Genomic DNA, 24316 nt, shown 5'->3' with positions numbered 1-24316 from the left:
GACTGCATGATCATCCCTCCAACATCCCTCCAATAGGTGACAGAAATATATTGACAACAAATACAACTCGTTATAACAGTAATAACAGGAGTCGTTGGAATTCTTTTGACACCACGCGCTTTCTAACATAAACCAAATTAAATGAATTTCTTACAAATGAAGTACGTTTTTAATGAAATAAATGTCATACACTGTAATTAAAACTGATGCTGTTTTAACCCATTTATGCCTAGCATCTAGAAAAAAGGCCTTGGCAAACAGCGTAGACCCAGATGAGACGCCGCGTGATGCGGCGTCTCATGAGGGTCTGCGCTGTTTGCTTAAAGGAATTTCTGAAAGAAATAATCTAAATATAGAAATAAATATACTAGACATCCCTAATTTTGGAAATAAATTGATCCAATTGAGAAGGGTGGGAGAGTCCACTAGGCATACATGGCTTAAAATACAATTTTATTTCGGCTGAGAATCGCGGGCCGTTGTTTGTACAACTTGCCTTTTTAACTATATGTAAAAAATCACGCAGAATTAAAATCATTTATAGTTTAAAGCACAAATAACCGTGTTTGTTCACGATTCAATAAAACGGACATGCTTTTGCCAAACATAATATTACCTTTCTTTACATTTTATATCTAAATATTTTTCTTCACAAATAAACGAAAGAAACCACAAAGATGTGTTATTTCCGACAAAAACAAATGTAATGTGAATTTTAATTGCTTTACAATCTAAACATAGATACTTTTGTGACGCACAACTAGTTAAAAACCTATAAAAAAAGGATTCACGAGCCCTATAAAAACAGAGATGAAACAGAATTAATGGCTTATGAGGGATTTTGCGGCAAAACAATGATGCTAAAGCAAATATTACACCCAGAATTCTGTCACAGCTTCGGGTAGGTTTAAGCGACGTCTAAAACGCGGACTTGGCATTAATAAAAACGGAAAACTGTTCAGAATCATAAAACATGAGTCAAAACAAACATTGCTGTTTCGCCTATCTCTGAGCAAATTCATAAATTTCCAATTTCAAATAAAATAAACCCGTGACACAAGTGTGGCAGAAAGCATAAAAGTTATCCGAAAATGCTAAAATCTATACAGTCGTGAGAACAGCAATTGGGCGATTTTCAAATAAAGTTATGTAGTGAGAGGTGTGAAGTGGTCATCCAGAATTCTCGCTTGTAAACGATCATAGTAGAATGTCAATACTATTAGACATTGATATTTAAATTGTCGTAAATTTGGACAATTTAGCAATCTCGTTATGCGGAAGGTGAAGAAAAATAATGCAAATATGATTTATACCTTTTCTAGTGCGACATTTTATAACTAGCATGTTTTTACTTGCTGTTTATTGATGTTTGTCTTGAAAACTAAAAAAAAAACACATTCAAGTGGTAGCTTAAGTCTTCCTGAGTATTATTCATAAATTTTTTATTAACATTGTATTTACTGTTTGCAATTTTTAGCATATACATATATATATATATATGTATATATATTGTGTTCTCAATTCGAAAACTACTTACAGATGTCAGTTATTTAAATCGCAATTACATTTCTTTTACGAAGAACATTAAATGCCACTTGATGTCTTTAATTTAGTGCATTGTTACCGAATATCTTGACGTTGACCAATCGGGCGTCCTTTAAAAGAAAGCCGTATCATCTCAGTGAATTCACATGTCGACAACTATTACCACATCGCGACTGTAATTGGCCAAATTCGAAAATAGGCTGGGCTCTCGTATGAATAGCCTTTAAACTGAGAGGTTCTTCGTTCTGGACCATGTAATTTATAATTTCACGGCCAGTGGTCGTACTTTCACCCGTCAGAGAAGCAGCCTGACTTTTAGCCATAAGGAACGAACGGTTTAAGCTTTGAAGTACCGTTGTGAAATGTCGTCTGATTCAAGTCTCATTGATAATCACGCGAGAGCGAGAATATTGTAATTTTTCGCCTCACCGGACTGAAGAGCTTCAAGAACAAGATGGCGGACGAACCACCTGCGTTAATGGTCATATAGCTTTGATATTGTATGTGGAAAAAATATTTGACAATTCACAAGCGGATAGAGGTAATTTACCGTAAAGCTTGCTGCAAAACATGGTCCGCCTTTGATCAAACAAATAACGCTGCCGAACAAACGGAAGCGATTTTAGAAATGTCCCCACTCAGAAAAAAACGAAAGAGAGAAAAAAAGCAAATGAGGCGAAAAATAAGAATCAGTTTTAAAACAATGTTTTATTCAGTATACACATAATTATTTTATGAAAATATTGTTGTTGAGATACTGTTCACTCCACACAGGAAAATATGTTTATGCTCTTACTACTAGTGGAATTCAACATAGTTCACACCTATAATTTTCCAAATGAAACAGCAAATCATAGATTTATAGTGGCATACAATACACTTATTTTACTTATGCACTTTTTATAAATATAACACATGTATTTTTATTTGATATTTATTTACGGTAAATAAATTTCTCCATGTGATGAAATAATAAAATGTATATTATTTAGTTGTATCTCAGACCCTGCATGACATAACTTCAAACGCACCTTTGAGATAGATGCCTTCGGACATTTCTTCTTTCACTATATCTTTCTTCTCTTAAAATTTGGAATTATTAATGGAATGGCCATTTTATTTGTTTGATTCTTAAGCAGTCACATAAACAACCAAGCTATGTAATATGGATCTTGTACACCCATTAATGCTGCTGCTTCCTGTATTTGCGCGATGATGATCTGATATATTAACTTTATGATGCTATATTCTTTGGATTTTTTTCTACAAAGAAGGGATGTAGTTGACGCTTGTTCGTAAATTCATTTTATCGTTCCTCAAAAAGTTGTAACTCTGTTGCTCTGGTCTCTTTCCAACCATTGAGTAATTAAATGGTAATTAAAATGAATGCGTTTTAATTCCTTTTTATTATTGTTTGATTTGTGTTGCAATGCTATGAGGTTAAATTTTATTTACACTTATAAGTATTATGAATTTTGTGAGGTTGAGCGCTCTTAAACCGGTTTAAACCCCAAATGCTTTGCATTGACCGTTCCAAAGCTTTATTCTTATATGTGTGTATGTTGTTTTGTATAGTGATGTTTCGTTCTGTTTGGTCACTTGCCTTAAATAAAGGACCAACTAATTGTATATAATGAGAATGCAATACTGCTCCAGCAGCTGGCGTTTCACTTTTGTATTCTGATAAAGATTCTGGAAAGGCAGGAATACACACACCATATCATTCCTTTCCCGGGGATTAGACCACAAAATAAACTTAGTAAAAGTTTAATGGGCCTTTTTCGGCGGGGGGGGGGGGGGGGGGGTTGGTGGTGAAAGGAGAGCCTATATTAGTAGGTGTCGTTATTTTCCAATCCATTTCTGAACTAGATTGACATTTTGATATTGAACATCGAACGTCATAAACTCTACGCATTCAACTGTCATAGCAGGCAATGATTCTATATTTAAAAATTCCAAACACAATGCATGTTTATCTTTACTCACTACATTCTGATTATGAATTTCACATCACAGGGTCTATGTAAATAGTCTCTTCACTATCAACTCATTGCACTGTAGTCACTACGAAAGGTTTTTCGGTGCAGATAAATCCGTATAAACGGGTGTCACTGAATATCATAGCTCGTGAAACGAAATAGCTTTTAAGTTCCCTTTATGGTGAAATAATACAAAACTTTGCAAGAATAATTTGGGCGTTCCCTTACGACCCAGAAACTATTTAATCCATATGTGTGCAAGGGTTATTACAGTTTATTCAAGCGACAATTGAACATACATTACTTCAGTTATCGGTGCAACTATTTCTAACTATTGACACTTCTCTGCTTTGAATAGCACGTTATGTTTATAATTTAATCCACTTCATGCATAATATCAATTTTGCATAGAAAAGGCCCCCCCCCCCCCTTGAGTACGTCATTTGTTTGTGTTTGCAGCAGCATGGAATGGAATCATTTGTGCTTTATTTAGATAATCTCCTGTGTCACTAAGTGCTTTCCTTCAAAATCAATTTGAGGCTTGTCGGAATCAAAACAGACGGTGTTTACTTTGCGGAACAGGTAAGTCTACTCTCGCGACACATTCCGGATTGTTACCGGAACGGCTCATGTTTCAGAATACACACATTTGCATGTTGCAGTCGATACGTGCACGGCAATATTGCGAAAATGATTTATTAATGAAAGCATTTTTTAAACAATAGCTTATCGATTTTTAAATCAAACCGCTATGATTTCGTTTTTTCCAGTCGGACTAAAACACATCAGCTAAATAACAGTTTAGATTAACAACTCCGACGATGTCGGGGACGCTTAATATTCACATTTCCATGTACTTTTGCAAATCAAATGATAGGGACTTCAACATAAAATTCGAATTTGGAATCAACGAAACTGGTATTATTTATTCATGACCACCTTTGTCAACATACCACATGTTCGATGTCAACTCTCGTATTACCCGCTACCTCTACCTCATGTTGCCTTTCCACATCGCCCAGTGCCCATTTAAATTCTACCACACCCACTTATGTGACACTGGCCCTCGTTTTCAAGTGGGGACCCTCAAATTAGACATATTACGCTCTTTAGCTTAACAAGCCCCTTTAACAATGAAAAACGGAATATGTTAGGATCAGCTAATATTTTCCCATTTCGACGGCAATATTTTTAAGGTAATTCTATTTGCTGCTTGCCCGTGGACAAATGTTAAGCTAAATTGGAAAACAATTAGTTTTGTCCGGCGCTAGAAGGAAAACTCAAAAGTGTGAAATTGAGAAGCGGATCAAATTAGCTAACATTTATTGAAGGACACTGTTCATTGGATCCGTCACATATTAAATATAATTGGCGCCAACGGATATTGAACTGTGTGAGGGAACTGATGGCCCTATTGTTCAATCAGAAACGCGTTATGTAAGAAACAACTGTTGTCTATATCGCCTCACTGGTGCAAAAAGGTACCATATGGCATTCAATTTATATGTCACATGATACCTTTTTGCACCAATAGGGCGAATTATGTCTGTCAGCCTTTCTGTTTGTCAATATGTACGTCCGTGTGGATGTTTTTGTGTGTATATTAATATCTCATTTTAAGAAATTAATATTGCTTTTATATGTTTGTGTACGTAACGGACGTATTTATTTGAAGTGCATTATTTTCTATGTGAACGAATGTCTTTATCCCATTCATGTCTAGTGGACTCTCCCATCCTTCGAAATTGGATCAATTTATTTCCCAAATTATGGATGTCTAGTCTATTTATTTCTATATTTAGAATATTTCTTTAATAAATTCCTTTAAGCAAACAGCGCAGACCCTGATGAGACGCCGCATCACGCGGCGTCTCATCTGGGTCTACGCTGTTTGCCAATGCCTTTTTTCTAGACGCTAGGCATAAATGGGTTAAGTGCATTATTTTGTATGTGAACGAATGTCTTTAAGTAAGGATGATTTGCTACACCAATTTTAATCAAATTCTAAAATTGTATTTGCTTTCATATCCTCATTTCATTGCTATACAGTGTTGGATTATCATTAAATCACATTAACGAGTATTTTCTCTTTGACCTGAATATAATCCGTTAGATGCTTTTGATTAAGTGTTTAATCAAATAATAATCGTCTTAACATTAACACGAAACAAAAATAAATGAAATAATTTGGTTAAATTACGAAAGACATGTTATTTATGTAAGTATTTTGTTAAGCGTTACGTCTACAGTAAATTTAACAAATACTCATTGTTTTTCCACATCTCTTTGTTATATAAAGAAATCGTTTTCAGCTTTTAATACTTACATGTAATATTCCCAGATATTGCCTTTTCCTTTACCTAACAGCTCGTTAATCGTGTATGCATCTCAAGTCGAGCTATCGAATGATCTGTAAGTAAGTAAGTAAGTAAGTAAGTAAGTAAGTAAGTAAGTAAGTAAGTAAGTAAGTAAGTAAGTAAGTAAGTAAGTAAGTAAGTAAGTAAGTAAGTAAGTAAGTAAGTAAGTAAGTAAGTAAGTAAGTAAGTAAGTAAGTAAGTAAGTAAGTAAGTAAGTAAGTAAGTAAGTAAGTAAGTAAGTAAGTAAGTAAGTAAGTAAGTAAGTAAGTAAGTAAGTAAGTAAGTAAGTAAGTAAGTAAGTAAGTAAGTAAGTAAGTAAGTAAGTAAATATTTTATTAAAGTGACATGTGCAAACATTTATAGAAATAACAACAGACAATTACAAAAAGGCATGCATCCGGCCCAAACGGGCCTATAAGTCACATAATACATGATAAAACATTTATCATGAAAACAGTAAGCGATTCAATGGTCAATAACATAATCAAGAATTATCGACATGGTCATATCACAAATTCAGACGTCAATCAAAATATTCTTCATTGTAAGTAGGCAAGATATATGTGCTAAATTGTCATTAAGTTAAGTAAATGAGTATATTCCTGCTAAATCACATTCCATAACATTCCATATAGCGCCAATAATAGCGGCATGTAAGTTCTGAATTCAATATGGTTACATTTGTACATAATTTGATTTAAATACAATGTATGTAAAACATCCGTCTTATTTCTGTTTAGAATGATCACATGTTTAAAGTTTTTGCATCATGTATTGGGTATGTATTGTAAATGGATGAGTTTTATATGAAAATTGACTACTAAATTATTTAAAACATTAGTTAGGATCGACGGGTTTGAAAGACAGAACACGTTGTTAAAAATATAAAAAAAAAAACATATTTCGAAATTTCCGGTTAGCCTTATATAGGTGACTTAAAATTGTATTCAAGGGAAAAATTCAATTTATAAATGCATTTTCGCTGTTTAAAATCATGCAGCAATTGAACTAAAACTTAAACAAACGCAGGCTTTTTGCGCCTTCAAAGGGAGCTAACTGTGCATTTATCGCGGAAACAATCAGACATAAAAAATAGAAATCATCATGAAACATCAAAAATAAATGTTATGTTTATTGTGATAAAAAAAAAAAAATGAGCTGTGACATGCACGCATTTGTCTTATGTAATATGCGAAAGCGCAGCTCCAAACCAGCCTGCGCAACCGCGTAGTCTGGTCAGGAGCTACCTTGACCGCTTATGAGACAACGTAACATTTCTTGAATTTATAGCGGGCACAGTAGCTCCCGCCTAGACAGCGCAAGTGTGCAAGCTGGGCATAAGCTAAGCTGCTTGGATACGGCATACGACCCATTTCGCACTAAACGGGTAATATAATCACCCCCGGAAACCCAATATGCTGTGAGAAGTTGGATGTGCTAGGAGAAGTTGCCGATAGATTTCGCACAGTTCGAACAGGCTAATCACGGACGACACTTTCCGCTTTAATGATATGTTTTGTTTAAAGAAAGTCTCTTCTTCGCAAAATCTAGTTTAGGCGGAAAGTATCGTCCCAGATTAGCCTTTTTGGACTGCACATGATAATCTGGTACGACACTTTACGCACATGCATTAAGCTCCCTTTTCACATAGCACTGCTCAAAGCAGTTAAACTTCAATTAGAAATATATAACAACCTACACAACTCATTAAGGTACCTTTGGGAAAATTATCTAAGCATTGGATAAAAAGGTACTTTTTAAAATTCGATATATACCTTATTGTTGCTTTCACTGGCTCAAGTGTGTCCAATTCATTTTAATGTTGTCGAAGAAGACCCGGGAATCAATGAAACATAATTAAAATAAAATAAAAAAATCAACAATGAATACGTATCACTTATATGTACTTTTAAAGAAAATTATAAATGGTATGATTGAACCTTGTATTCCGTTGTTAAATGAAGGTCGCTTGAAATGCGGTTTATGTTCATAAAAAGCAAATACACACTTATACGGCGCAAGTATCATATTCAGAATATTAACGCTCATGACCGTAAATCATGGAACTCAAGTGCCCACGAATTGGTGAAAAGAAAACAAGTGGTACACGTCGAATAAGCGATATTAATGTGCTTTATTTTCATTTAATTAATTGGCAGTAATATTAGCATAGCTGCTCGGGTTAGATAGTTTGATACAATAACGGTAATCTTGCTATTACGCTTATACCACTGAAACTTGAACCATAACATTGCTTTTCCTGGAGCTGTGTTTATTGACAAAATAGAAAATCAAGTACGGAATGGTCATTTTCGTTCAATGAAGCATCACCAATACCACACATTGTCGAAGTGATTTATAAATAAAAATATATATGCCCCTATCCATAACCTCTAAACGACTGTCTCCATGTTCAACATTAATCATTTTGAAAAAAATCCCTTAATAAACATTGTTATATAATTAAAAAGAGAGCATATGTATTATTTTAATGCATGTCTGAATTTAGAAGAAACTGCCATTGAAATGCCCCCTTTGTGCAAACACAACAAAAAACAAAAACACGTGAACGACTGAAATAATGTCTTTGTTAATGGATTTACGCAGCGCACAATGACATATTTATTACCCTCTTTAATATCAGCGTTTTATTACCATGTGACCCATGAAAAACAAGCTTTTTCTTGCATTTGAACCCAGTTTGAACAATTGTGATATTATTTATGTGTTTATTCAGGATTACAATAGGAATATACCATTGATTTTCAAGAAGGTGCTCAAAAGGTCGCGAAAAGTGGTTATAAATCATGTCACTCGGAATACTTCGGTGCTCTTAGTCATAGAAGTTTAAAATGCGGACTGATATAGGGCCTCATTACACTCTCTAGTGCTGTTGTAAATAAAGAAAATGTTTGCGATTGGGGTAAACACGTTTGAAATGAAACAATAAATATTTCCAAACATTGAGTTGAGAGTTTTAGCAAGATTTGTGTGAAGTTCGCAGATAAACTCGGACAATAAACTCTAATATAAGCATGAAATGACCGAACTAGGGCCATTAAACTGGCTTTTCAACTCGTGGTATCTGTAAGAACAATAGAAGTACCATTATAATTTGTGATAAAGGTTATAATTTTTGGTTAAATGCTGACATTTGTGTCACTGAGTAAACGTGTTGCCTGTGAAGAGACGAAGTTTGGAATTTAGTGTTTGTTAATAGTTTTCTATCTTAGTGGCTCTCGAGAAATAGCAATGCGTCAAAAAGATAATCACCAACCACTATTGAATTTAAACGATCATTGCTTGAGTTTTATTGACCATCATTTATTGGCGGTGAAATATTTGATTGTGAGTAAACGGACGTGCGAAGTGAAGAACATTGGTATAACTGAGATACAAGTTGATAGTCACGAATTAGAACATGTTTTCATACTCGCTGACCTCTTAGTGATAGTCACGAATTAGAACATGTTTTCATACTCGCTGACCTCTTAGTGATAGTCACGAATTAGAACATGTTTTCATACTCGCTGACCTCTTAGTGATAGTCACGAATTAGAACATGTTTTCATACTCGCTGACCTCTTAGTGATAGTCACGAATTAGAACATGTTTTCATACTCGCTGACCTCTTAGTGATAGTCACGAATTAGAACATGTTTTCATACTCGCTGACCTCTTAGTGATAGTCACGAATGAGAACATGTTTTCATACTCGCTGACCTCTTACTGGACAAAAATTATGAGTAAATGAAAAAAGTATATCAGGTAGTAGTAGTAGTAGTAAATTAAGTAAGTACAGTAAAAGTAATAACTGTTATTGTTGTTCCTATTCTTGTCAACATATTTACACTAATAAATGCATTTAATTATATGTTTATTTGTTGACGAATTATGGGCGTTTGACATTTGATGATGGAGTTTTATTGAAACACAGTTTGGGACATTAAACGTATCTTTGAATATGGTCTAAATAATAAAACTATTTGTCTTTGCATTGTATAATGTGCCGTTGTATAAGCGGATCTAATTTAGTCTGCTCCAAAGGGACACAATTGCGATTTAATATCAAACGATACTTTTGCGTCCATAATTAATACCTGTATTTATCTACCTTTACCTAACCTGTCTGTCATAACAATTTGCCTGTGACACTTCCGTTGAAAGCTAATTATATAAATCGCATAAACGTATTATTTCCAATATTTTGTTATAAATTGTGAATAAATTAAGACTGATTTTACATTTTTTACTTTGAATGTAACGACAATGCATACATACTTGTAATGTATTTGTTCAAAGTTTGTCGAAAAAGTGTCATTGATTCTAAAGCATAATATATAGATTATATTTCAACAAGCTACATATCACTGATTTATAAGAAATAAAAAAAAATATCGGTTCGTTCATTGATAATTAGAAACCGAAATAGGTAAAATAATGTAGCGGTTGTTACTCTTTTAATAGACAATCGAACGCACGTATGTTACTCAGGTAGCGTTTAACATACAATCTAAACTGTTTAAGCTTGGATTATCCCGCGGATTTAATTGGGCTCACAGAGGTCCAAGGCTCGAATCCCGGTGAGGTAATATTTTTTATTCAACCTTTTTTCTTGCTACACTTGTTAGTTAATACTATCATAAATATTGTATATTTGATAATGATATATTTTAATGTAATATTAAACATTACGATCCTCTGGAGACAAGTTATATTAAATGGCATGTTCGCGGCACTGTTATAATTCAAATGTGTTTCAATCTAATTTAAATCATAACATAACTACACTATACTTTCACATACCAGCATGTTTCTTTTGTATTAATCTAAATTTATTGTCATGCTGTAATTTAAACTAAACATTTATATCGGTCGTGCGTCTTTTTAAATACGTAAATGACCATGTGCCACGCGCTCAGGTCTTTTGTGTCCGTCAGCGAACGTTAACCCATTTATGCCTAGTGGACTCTCCCATCCTTCTAAATTGGATCAATTTATTTCCAAAATAAGGGATGTCTTGTATATTTATTTCTATATTTAGAATATTTCTTACGGAAATTAATTTAAGCAAACATCACAGACCCAGATGAGACGCCGCATCATGCGGCGTCTCATCTGGGTCTACGCTGTTTGCCAATGCCTTTTTTATAGACGCTAGGCATCAATGGGTTTAGCTCCTAAAAGGTGTATTGTTCCTATATATTTATGGACTAGAAATGGACCAGACGGCAAACAACCTCTTTGGAATTTTTCTTTAAAAAACGTTACAATAAAACATTGTAGTTACCTTTAGTAAAAGCTTTATTGTTGGTTCAACGTATAGAGCGGTATTAAGGTAGAATATATGTCATTTTAACAACCTTCGTTACTCTTTTACAGTTACATATTTTAAAATATTTTAGTAAAAGAGATTTTTTTTGATATCGTACATTTACCTTTGTACCGATTTTTCGTGTGAATTTACTTAACTTTTTTTTCCGAATTTTTGGAATTTCACAAATGGTTTGTTGCAGTATAAGCCACACTTATTTTCCGCCTGTGTTAATAGAAAGCTAGTCGCAGGTCGTGAATAGAATCTGCGTTGTTGTCTACGTTTTTCGATTGCTACATTATTTTGCGAAGTTCGCTCCTGTTATCATCATGCCAAGTGCTGCTTCATTCTGAGTAATACGCTGCGTTTATCAACTCTTCCGGTATTCTGCGACGTGTTCTGCATTTACAAATCGCTACTTTATTCTGCCTTTTTTTTCTCCGTGACTATCAATTGCTACGTTGTTCTGCGTTATTTTCTACATTTATCAAGTGCTACGTTGTTAAGCGTCATTCTCTAAGTTTATCAATCGCTACGTTATTCTGCGTGATTTTCTACGTGTGTCAAAGTGGTTGCTTCTTTATTCTGCGTAAGCCTTTACGTTTAACAATTGCTTCGTTACTCTTTGTAATTTTCTGAGTTTATCAAATGCTTCTTTATCCTGTGCTATTCTCTAAGTTTATACATAGCTAAGATATTGTGTCTATTTCTCTTCTGTGTTTATCGACAACGATACACCACGCATATTGCGATTATTTGTGTCGTGTTCTGTGAAAATTGGGCAAAATGCATGTGTGTAAAGTGTCGTCCCATATTAGCCTGTGCAGTCCGCACAGGCTAATCAGGGACGACATTTTCCGCTTTAATGGTTTTTTTCGTTTAAAGGAAGTCCCTTTTTTACCGAAAATCTAGTTTACCGGTAAGCGAAAAGTGTCGTCCCTGATTAGCCTGTGCGGACTGCACATGCACTAAGCCCAGTTTTCTCAGAACGCGACTCATTTGATTCATGTTCTGCATAAATCAATCAACGCTACGACACACTGAAGTAAATTGTGAACGGTAGCATAGCCCGGCAATAACACTACGTAGCTCAACGAGGGAAAGCGTAGAACAAATGATGACAGAACGTAATTTAATGAAATACATGCATTATCATACGCTCTACCCGGTGCAAAATAACTTTCGTTGTTTCCATTTCAATTTACTAACCACACAAATCTGGTTCACACAAAATAGTTTAGTTTGCGATGTCCCTGATGCCATAACATTTTCCTACATGGTATTTATGAAATAAACACGAGTAAGACATTGTGCATATTTAGCATTACAAAGCAACGAGACGTTGTTTTGAAAAGCCACTTCCTTGCTTTAGGAACGCTTACAGCGAGCCGTTCCAGCAGTTAAGCCCGCTACCACAACAACCGAGAGCAAAGTCAACGCCTACTTTTGCCGGCAAAACGTTCGTCATCGTCGCTACAGCATAACTTTCCTCGAAGCCTTTGAAATGACAGTGGTAATGGCCCGTAGGCTCATTTTTACAGACGTTTAAAAACTGTATCGCTTTCTGTAAATAGATCAGGTTTCGTAAAAATAATAACGCGTTTTTAAGCGATGCGCGTCCCAGATGGTTTTAAGATTATGATTATTAAGCTTGCGTTGCAATTCGTATAGTGATATCATAAACGTTGATATGGTAGTCACCATTTTATTTACGATTTTGTTTATTTTTCCTGCATGTGACTCAACATCCATTTGATTGTAAATTACCAATGGATTACTCTCTACGTATATTTGGACGGGTATTATACATGTACTTGTATATCTATACTTAACATCGAGCTTTTCCAATATTGTTTAAACTGTTCACCAGATTATAACTATACACCACTAAAACAATTCCGCCTAACTGGGTACATATTTACAGCACAAAATTTCAAACAATGAACTTTTCAAACAACCTGTCAAAGATGTAGTTTCGTCATGATCCATGCTTGTATGATCCTTATTAAAACTCGTTTGAAATAAAATATTGTTGAGTGCCGTTTTAATTATTAAGAAAATAAATCAAAAGTAAATGTAAAACGTGTCAAAACTATTACATAGTGTATGTTTACAGCAGGTAGAATATATTCAAACAATCACATTTTGTTATTAAAAAAGGATGTACAAAGAGATGCCGAGCTAGCATGCTTTTATTATACTTTATCAATTTCATTTTTAATGAAATTTAAATAATTTATTATCCTATATTTATAACGTAATACAAAACTAGATAACTGGCCTACGTTCGAAAATTTCCGGATATTTTGGACAGGTTCGTTTGCAATTTACTTAAATTGGCAAAAATAGTACTGAGATAAATGCGCATATTAACGGAAGATGTAAACGTTGACAGCGGTTTGCTATCACCGTATTAAACTTGACTATTATACTTTTTTCCGAACATTGTATTTCAATAAAGCAAATGTATAGTCTGATATATGTGTGCAGTTATCAAAAATTGTACTTTATTTTTGCGTACGCAGATCAGTGGCGGTGATTTGGTAAACCGTAGTAGTTCAGCTATTGGCTCTGATAACAGGGTATTAAAATTATATGTACGCAAGCGTACTTCTAAATCACTGTTACAAAACATAAGACCAATCATAATATATCTTATGAGTTGAACGTATGTGTCTGGGGTTCTGTCGGATACACCGAGGTGGTTGCGATTACACTGATCGAGATTCTATTTCAACTAAATCGAGATCATATGTACAAGCCAATTAATCTTCAATCTGATATATAAAAAGTTCAACCATTCATAACGCGTAAACCCCGTTATTTGTTATTCAGAATAGATCGGTTTTCACATTGTTCGATTTTCTATACTCGTCAAAAGTTAACAGTACAAATGAAATTATAAAAAATCAATTAGATAGTAAGAAGACGTTTGAAACATAATGAGTTCAATTTTATGAACGTGTCCCGGATCATTCCGATTCATTAACGACAAAGTCCTATATATTATCGTTCGAATATCGCTAATCGACTGAACATGGAGATAAAGTTTGTTTAAACATTTTCAAGAGGAGTTTTGTTACAGATTTTGAGAAATACACCATTGATAAATACAACAGCTAACGCTGCTTTATGAACAGCCAGTAAATTACATCACGATTGCGACACGAGGAATGTGTTGTTGCCATCGTTTTCTAAATGTTGAACGAAAATGTAATCTCAATCTGTCAGGCTACAAGGATTAAGACTGTATCGTCCATTAAACCACGGTAAGTTATTAAGATTCATAAGTTTAAATTAAGATCATAATACCCGGATTATATGAATGTTCACTCCTTATTTTCATGTACACCTGCATATACTTGTGATTATTTACCACTATTCACGGAATCTCCGTCGATGTTCGGAGAGTGAAACTACCGTTGTTGTATGTTGGTATCGGCTTGATGCTTGATGCTGGGGAGGACTCTATCTATGAGGTATCTGAAGCCAATCAGGAGAAAGAAAAAGAAGCCAAACCCAGACAAGGTTGGTTGTTTACAGTATCGTATATTTGGGCCTTGCTCTGTGAAAAGGGGGTTTAATGCATGTGCGTAAAGTGTCGTCCCAATATTAGCCTGTGTAGTCCGCACATGCTAATCAGAGTCGACACTTTCCGCTTTTATGATATTTTCTGGTTAAAGAAAATATCTTTTTAGCAAAAATCTACGTTAGGCGAAAAGTGTTGTCCCTGATAAGCCTGTGCGGACTGCACAGGCTAATCTGGAATGACATTTTACACACATGCACTACAACTCCTTTTCAAAGAGCACGGTCCATTTGTTTGTAATGACTTTGGTGGTGACTATGTCTTGACCATTGCATTTAATATACTTTATTACTTATGTCAAACAGTATTTGGCCGCGTATCTGTTTCATTTAATGCTAACTTCATCGAGTAACACATAAGTTATAAGGCATGTTCGCTGATTGGCACAGACGGAGTTTTCAAAAGGATGCGAACTTCTGTTTTTAAGTGAACATAAGGGCATTATTAGCTCGATTGTATTGATTGATTTACAACATGTTTTGAGAATTATTTAAATTATAATGACATAATGGTCGTATTGACAAGCCCATGAGTAGCATCGGGAAACATAACGGTGCAGAACCAAGCCTTTTCTTTTTTACTTTCTTACATGAATTTAATTTATATAATATAATACGAATTACAATACTTATAAATGCATTTGTTACAACTTAAAACACAACTATTGCCACGTTCATATTCGATCGAAGTGCCATATAGTAATTAAACCCGTGTTTACCCTGTTTTACAGTCCGTAACGGGTTGAGTGGAGTTTACCCTTTTGTCGAACAACAACACTGCATGCTAATACTCTTTTACACAGTTGCCATGCCTGACCCTTCTCACATATCAGCCAACCCCTCCTGTCTAATAAAGACGTTGGAATAATTCAAAACCACCCAAATAGGACATAGAGATCGCAGTTGCTTTCTATGAAAATGGTGTCCGTCTTGCGACCGAGCGGTCCCGGGTTCGATCGTGTATACGCTCTTTCCAAAGACACAAAATACAGGTTCTTCTCATGATACCACAGTGTCTCAATCAGCGAAATGGTTTCGATGCTATCAGTCTAAAATAAATACGTTTAAACTAAAACTGAATCGGTTGCATAATGTCTTATAGCACAACTCTTCACCCAATATTTACGTTTACATCCAACATTCTCGATCCAACCGAATCGCCCAACCCTAACTTTGTGATATTCTGAGAAAGGTAATAATAATAACTGAAAATAATAGTATACCCTCTTACATGCTTATGATTTGGATTGTCTGTGATACCAGTTTTATTAATGTGTGTGTGTGTGTGTGTTTGTGTGTGTGTGTGTGTGTGTGTGTGTGTGTGTGTGTGTGTGTGTGTGTATGTGTGTGTGTGTGTGTGTGTGTGTGTGTGTGTGTGTGTGTGTGTGTGTGTGTGTGTGTGTGTGTGTGTGTGTGTGTGTGTGTGTGTGTGTGTGTGTGTGTGTGTGTGTGTGTGTGTGTGTGTGTGTGTGTGTGTGTGTGTGTGTGTGTGTGTGTGTGTGTGTGTTGCGTATTTATTGTTCTTATCCAGTACCTTTGTTTTGCGTCTCACACTTTGGCAATTAGTTCCTTGTCATATATAAAGGACCGCAAGGTATGATATTTGTCTCTCTATTTCTGATGTAGCTAAAATTAAACTTGTGAATATTCGGAGACCTCGGTGTCTGTGAAATATGAACTCGGACGGTCGAGATTCGAGGTGTGCCGAATACATTAGCATACATTTGAGCCGCGTTCTAGGAAAACTGTGCTTATTGCATCTGCGTTAAGTGTTGTCTTAGATTATCCTATGCGGATAAGCTGGCACTTTCCGCTCCTATTGAATTATTCGTTTAAAGCAATTCTCATTTTAAAGAAAATCCAGTTAATGCGGAAAGTGTGATCGCTGATTAGCCTGTGCGGACATAATGTGAGATTAAGGAACTACCACCACGAAGTACCCCAGAAATTCTGTTAACAAAATAATCCTAAGTAGTGTCATGTACATGTGGCAATTTGTGCGTTTGCTTCTATACGATATTTTCATACAAATATAGCATAAACAATCCACAGGAGGGAATCCCGTTTTTTTTAAATATATATGATATACTTAAATTTTTTATATATATATGTATATATATGCTATACATATATATACTTTTTTTTTATTTATTTTAGTATAGCATATATATTTAAAAAAAACGGGATTCCCTCCTGTTAAACAATCGAGGCAATAATGTATCATGGATATCGTGTCATTTTAGCCATGTACTATTGGGCTTTATGTAAATCAAATTTTCAGCCGCTACATGTAGTAAGGGTATCAATAGCGCGCATGCGTATAGCGGAGCTTCATATATATTTCATTCAAAACAATTTTACTACTTCCACAAAAACTTTTGTTCACGCATTTGCGAGTCGGGTCGGCTAACTCTATAACTCTGTTGACTACATACCTAAGGATCGCTGAATCGATCCCCGTCCGTGCCAAATAATTAATGGAAAGGTCACGAAATCTTTTATATTCCCATTCTCCCCTACCCCTGATGCAAGTGATTTTTGTCAAAATAATGTTTACCGGTATATCGCTTGTTTGAATACAACGTTTATGAATTATTTCTAGAATGTACGTCGTATTAATTATCATCGTGACGATCAGTGAACAGGTCCCTTTCATACATTTCGCAGATTAACCCATTTATGCATTGTGGACTCTCCCATCCTTTTAAATTGGATCAATTTATTTTCAAAATTAGGGATGTCTAGTATATTTATTTCTATATTTAGAATATTCCTTACAAAAATTCCTTTAAGCAAACAGCGCAGACCCTGATGAGACGCCGCATCGTGTGGCGTCTCATCTGGGTCTACGCTGTGTGCCAAGGCCTTTTTTCTAGACGCTAGGCATTAATGGGTTAAATAACGAAATAATTTGTTAATTATTTGGTTGTCTTTTTTGCCGACACCTTTTCGCACATTTTCGGATTTCGACTATAAATTATACATATCGCCGAAAAATGAAATTTCTAGACATTACTATGAAGTGTTTACATGGATATACCTGACAAAATATAGCGGAATAATTAAATAGATTATTGGACTTAAATCTCACAAATTTAAAAATGCATTACGCATAATGATGAACAATATTAACATGATTTATGCCCGGCTCTTTTTTCACTCTTTTAATAGAACGTTGCAAAGGTATATATTCTAAATGTTGCGTATTTTCCCATAGAGACGTACTTTTTGCAGATAATAATTGTCCTGAAACTTAAAAAATACTTTCAACTTAATTTCATGTTAAACGTTGATTATCGATTTATGGATAAAGGTACTTAATCGTTCTGAAATCTTAACATTACCGGCTGACTGTGCATGTATATGTTTTGCGAACTGCTTTTTAAAATTAAATAGCGATTAGAGATTAACGCGAGTACATGAAATTTAATGAAAATGATCCGGTAAAATAAAGCTTAATTGATCTTCATGCGGCCGTACATGTTGATCAGCAGTGACTCTAACGTTAAGGCTTGTACAAAAAAATATTTTTTGTCTGGAAAGTTAGTGTTTACTTGAGGAGTATGAATTTTCGTGATAAATCGCCCATGACCGGTGCAATAATAATAACCATATCTTCCGAAAACCGTCATCATGCTATTTATATTCATTACACTCATCATTATCTTTTTCTTCTTCTTTGTCATCAGAATCAACATTATCATTATCATAGCCATACCCAACATTAATATAATGATAACCACCGTGATTATGATTTGATCATCGTCCTACAACATCCAACTTAATCCCAACATCATCATTTTCATCAGCAGCAACAGCAGCAACAACGCAAAAAACAAAATAAGTGTTACCTTACACCATAATCGTCCCAAACACAACAGTAGTTCGAATTCATCGCAGTAATTACCATTTCATCCTCGCTATATGTGCTGGTTGCAATAAGTAAGAAGCATTCTCTTCTGTGTCATTGTTGTACAAATGAGTCGCGTTCTGAGAAAACTGGGCTTAATGCATGTGCGTAGTGTCGTCTCAGATTAGCTTCAAGGACGACACTTTTCGCCTAAATTGGATTTCTGCCAAGAAGAGACTTCATTTAAACGAAAAATGCCATTAAAGCACAGGCTAATCTGGGACGACCCTTTACGCACATGCATTATGCCCAGTTTTCTCAGAACACGACACAAATCATCGCGTTTATTCTTTATCATGCATTCGTTTCATACTTAATCAATAGTAGAAATACCGAATGATCAATCGCATGAAAAAGATTATGGGATTTTAACTTTAAGATGTATGTGGTATTGAGATAATATCGTGATTTATCATACGCTAAAATTAATCAAATGTGATATTGGAAAAAGACACGCATGTGTCTGTCACGTCAGTGTTTGGTTTCAATAACAGAACAAAATTGATTAAATGAAGTCGTGCAACCAAAGTGACAAAGTGACATTGTGGCATGCATGAAATAATAAACAACTATGTTATCATGAAACACGTACATTTTCCGTACAAAACACAATCTTTTATACAAATATATCAATATTTAAGTATTTCGTAATTGTTGAAAATATCGGCTTTAATATGGTGTCTGCATTACATTCACAACGTCAAAGTCCACGTGAGGTATGTAAAAAATCTTTCTAGTAATTATAACAAGTGTATACAAAGTCCTACCGATATGCATACTAAAGTGAAGCTTTCTAGTTCAAGCGTAAAAACTTGGTAAAATTATAACTGTATTATAAGACGACCGTATACCAAATCGTGTGACCAAAGAAAACTGTATACATTCGGGCCTTTGTGGAACAATCCTCGTGTAGTACGTAAGAAACCAAGAATTTTTTATCACCGGCCTAATTGAAACTTCTGTTATGCGTCGGCGTCAATAAAAGAGATCAGTTCACTGCTACAAAAAGTCAAAAGGTTGTTTCTAAATCACAACCGACAAATAAATACATTAAATTCATAGTTGTTATGTGGAAAGTGTTGTAATTACGTGTAAATCGACCTAACTTATCCGCGTTAGAGACATTGGCTTGCCAAGTATAATACATTTTCGTCTGCAAAACGTTTTGTTTAAAAATCGTTCATGGCTTGACAATGAACGCCGGTTCATCTTAAAGAGCGCAATTTGTTGAACAATGAGGAGTGTTACAATAGAATATCGTTTTACGTACGCGTGTGCTATTGATGTGCATTTAAATTGAATTTAAAATCCAGCACAGAGATGTACATGATAGCGATAATTGTTACAAACATCTACATGTTGTCCACGGTCGCAACGATGACATTTATATTGTTATCTATTGTTTTAATTGATCTTTTGATCGTTAATCCTCAATTAAACAGTCTTGATTTAAACGAGCAGACCATTGGTGGGCTAAATACCATACACTACTGATTTTAACGTTTGATTCCGTTTATGACAAACAGCGCTTAATGGATTCCAATTTGTTAAACTGAATTTAATTTGATTTTCCCCATACATCTGATAGACGATCATTTAACTGCATTTATCGACTATTATGCAGAGATATACAAGCTCTTAGTGTTGAGCATTCTTAGCGATATGAAATAAATTGAAAAATTGATAGCGTTTCATTTTGAACTCTTTGAAGTGGGCAATTGGTAAAGAAACGGGACTTATATACGCAAAGAAACACATGCAGGATTTTTACAATCAACGCTCATTGAAATATAAGATATATTGAAAGATGATAGTGTGTTGTGGAAATGGATTTCGTGCTTTCCAAAGGTTCCATTTATAGCAAATTGCCATTAACACGCACTTTAACTATTGGATACAATAATTTGAAGAAGCGACTTATTGTTTAAACAATTCTAAAAGTTAACGTTTAACATATTGAAAGATAAGTGTTATAGCGGTTGAATTTTACATAAAAGAATACATTTTAATCGATTAAAACAATGGCGGAACAAGAAAACAAGGTTGGATTTGTTAAAACTATACGGATGCAAGGGAACTATTTCCCGGATGATTCGGAGATCACAACCACTCAACCAAGCATTCCTAAACTGCCTGTCAGACCGGTAAGAGTATGAGAGTTGCGCATGTGTTGGTGCCTCGAAGGAGTCGCCTTTATCGCAAATAAATTTTTTAACGAGTAGCAAATTCTGAGCATCTTTCTTTTTCATTTGTCCAATTTGTGACAAACACATATTGTGTAAATGCCTTTTGTGAACAGCTATATAAGGTGCTGCTGCTGATGCGGCCGCTGTTTCTGATTATCATACTACTATAGTTCGAACGGTTGATTCTTCTCCTACAACTACTACATTTACTACAATTACAAATAACTATCTATCCCAAGACAGTGTGTGTTGGTGAACTGACCGCCGTGGTATGACTGAAATAATGTTGATAACGGCGAAAAACAACAAAAAACATCCAACTATGACTACTTCTACTACTGCTATTGCCACAACCACACATAGAGACACTTGCATCCCTCAACCACAACAACACTACCACATTAATAATATACGCTTTGACAAACTTTATTTGAAGGCGAAACGTTTTATTAGCCCACATATTTAAAGTCGTTTATGAATAATGTAAACTCGCAGCTGAACTTAATTTAGACCTAGCGCCATACTAGTATATAACAACATGTTCCAGAACGCGCTAGAGCAGCATGATAAAAAACATAACGGTGGAAATTGGCGAGGACTTGGTTGTAGCAAGTTAAATATCCCCTGACCATGCCCTATTCTTTCATTTCAGATGTCGCATACAGTTCTTCCGGTCTCACCGCCGCCGATCCCCAAGCGTCTCGTAAAGACAGCGCTCCATCAGGCGGTCTTGGACGGGCGTCTGCACCAGGCGCGCCTCCTCGTGGAGAAACATGGCGTCAGCGTCAACGTGAAAGACGTCTACGGCAGGACGCCACTCATGCTGACGTCAATGATCGACGACGAGCCGGGCTCAAAGATGGCGAAGATTTTCGTTTCCGCCGGTGCTAATCTGAGCATTCGGGATAATATGGGTCGAACGGCCCTGGCCATGGCGTGCGTGTCGGGTAAAGAGAAAATCGTCGATGAAATCCTTAGGACAGATATTCTGTACATTAACGATGGTGACAACGACGGTAACACTCCGCTGCACCACGCCGCAGCCAGCGGCAATCCGAATATCGTGAAATTACTCAGCGAGCTGTTCGTTAAATTTGGACTGGACATTGACACACGGAACAAGCTGGGCTACACCGCACTATTGGTAGCCTGCAGGAACGGACACTTCGTCTCTGCACACCATCTCCTGATCCACGGTCAGGCTTCACCAGCCCTGAGGGACGAGGAAACCTATTTGAACGCTAACGAGTGGACACAGAAGAGCTCCCACCACGTGCCGGTTCCGGCCAGGCGCATGGTGGCTCCCCCGAGCGCGCCGGCATTTTCGCGGGAAATGACTATGTACCAAAGATCGCTTACCCCAGTGTGTCGACACACGGTGCCCTTTAATTTGCTCAACTCCTGGGCGAACCGAAGTGATAGCTTCGATGTTGTCCGAGGGGAGACGGTCTACGAAGGCAAAGACGCCAGACAGATGGTCCTGAACGACATCAGTAACGCGGAGACGCACGGTTGGGCTCGAAAGCACAAGCCCGAGAAAATCGTGCACCCACCGACCGCCAAGTTGTTGGCGCTCTCTCGACGACGGACGAAATCGGCGCTTCCGCCGGATATGAATACAATTTTCCGGATGTATTCGGATCAGTACCAGCCCGACTGGCGGAAGGACAAGATCACGCTGCACTCCCCGACCACTGACAAAATGCCGACCATTATACGCTCGCGTCCGTCGGTGACTGTTGGTAGCTAGAGACGTCTGACGTAACGCGAACTTGTGTGGCACGTGTGCGACTGTTCTGAACATTTGTGCTCAACACTACCTTCAAATATGTATTCGAGGTGGAATCTTCAAATGGTTTTGGTACCATCTGGTTATGATTCTTTTGACTTCTTAAGTAATTTAATGCAGTATCGGTTATTATACATGTATATCGAAAGTATTTACTTTTTGTCAATTATTATGAACAAAATTGTCCGATTACATGCGACTTCTGATACCCGAACGTGCTTGTAACCTTTCACTATGTGTGCATACCTTCCTTAATGTTTATTATTTATTATCTAATAATCACATGAAAGATGTACGTTCGTACTATTTTAGAAAAACAAACAAACAATTAGTTCCAATCTAGGTAAAAGAATATGTATTACAATTCTGGGGTTTCTTTTAACGAAGGTCTACTAGCATTTGGTTAAATCAAATTGCTACTAAAAAGTTACTTGAAGAGAATATATAATAGTTTCTCTCACATTGTCTACGGTTATGGAATATAAAGCAACGCATATATATACACATATAAACATGTATTTAATTTGCTTACACCAGCATTAAAGAGAATCTATAACATTAATAGTATAGCATGTTGTTACTATTGATAAGTATAGTGAAAGAATCGATTTGCGGAAGGGGCGGTAAATGTGGCTTACTGAATTCATTGGCTATAACTTTTTTTTGCAAGAGACGCCCATATGTAATGTTTTAAAAAGTATTAGTTATACATTGGAGTCGTGTTCTGATGAAACTGGGCATAATGCATGTGCATAAAGTGTCGTCCCAGATTAGCCTTTGCAGTCCGCACAGGCTTATCAGGGACGACAACTTCCGCTTTTATGGAATTTTTCGTTTAAATGTTGTCTCTTCTTAGCGAAAATCCAGTTTAGGCGGAAAGTGTCGTCCCGGATTAGCCTGTGCGGACTGCACAGGCTAATCTTGAATGACAAATTACGCACAAGCATTATGCCCAGTTTTCTGAGAACACGACACATTGTATTTCATCATATGCTTAAAAATGGGTTCATGATGGATCTTTGCTCCAAGACGAAAAGACGAACGCACGGTCATAAAACAGAAACAGACCGATAAAATAAAGCCCCGGTACTAATTGTTCATAGTGTGTGGGTGTTTGAGTACTGGGATTATCTCCCATTTGCAATCGTACCCACCTGAGTCGTGCTAGTTGGATTCCGGGTGATAACCGGAAGTGCGAGATTCAGGTGAAACCAAATACACGAACACGCAGCAAAAAAACAAACACGATGCGAACGATTGTGTGAAGTCATACGCGTTACCACAAGACTATGCGCGGACCAGCTTCATTGTTCACTGTACAAGTTGTATGTGGCCTTGTGCAACTGGCTGAAAAGGAATACCAGTAGTAAACAGACCACGTGTCTCGTATATCAAGTCGTGCCGCGTGCACCAACCAGTATGACAACGACTTCGGATCCTACCTCCTAACAGCAACACAGACGGACGTGTTCATTTTAATAGGAAACCATTCTAAAAAATCAAATTGGGAGTTAATATATATAAGCCTGGCTCTGGGAAACCGGCGCTTAATGCATGTGCGTAAAGAGTCGTTCCAGATTAGTTGTGCAGTCCACATAGGCCGCTCAGCGACTACACTCTTCGACTTTTCGAGTAAGCTGGATTTTCG

The 24316-nt window shown here is 36.1% G+C and overlaps 1 protein-coding gene across 3 annotated transcripts; it reads left to right on the top strand.

The window, feature by feature from the left end:
* Window positions 1-14213: 14213 nt before the first annotated feature.
* Window positions 14214-23230, top strand: LOC127861915 (ankyrin repeat and SAM domain-containing protein 3-like). Of its 3 annotated transcripts, none has more exons than XM_052400647.1 (2): window positions 14214-14464; window positions 21532-23230. In XM_052400647.1, exon 2 carries the CDS (start codon window positions 21532-21534, stop codon window positions 22627-22629), a length of 1098 nt encoding a protein of 365 aa, XP_052256607.1. In that variant the 5' UTR covers window positions 14214-14464; the 3' UTR covers window positions 22630-23230. The 3 variants fall into 3 exon arrangements, with proteins under 3 accessions (XP_052256607.1, XP_052256606.1, XP_052256605.1); XM_052400646.1 differs by lacking the exon at window positions 14214-14464 and adding an exon at window positions 14530-14723; XM_052400645.1 differs by lacking the exon at window positions 14214-14464 and adding an exon at window positions 19673-20837.
* Window positions 23231-24316: the final 1086 nt, after the last annotated feature.

The sequence above is a fragment of the Dreissena polymorpha genome, chromosome 16, assembly GCF_020536995.1.
Source record: "Dreissena polymorpha isolate Duluth1 chromosome 16, UMN_Dpol_1.0, whole genome shotgun sequence".
Lineage (NCBI taxonomy): Eukaryota > Metazoa > Mollusca > Bivalvia > Myida > Dreissenidae > Dreissena > Dreissena polymorpha.
This window is presented reverse-complemented; position numbering and strand designations above follow the sequence as displayed.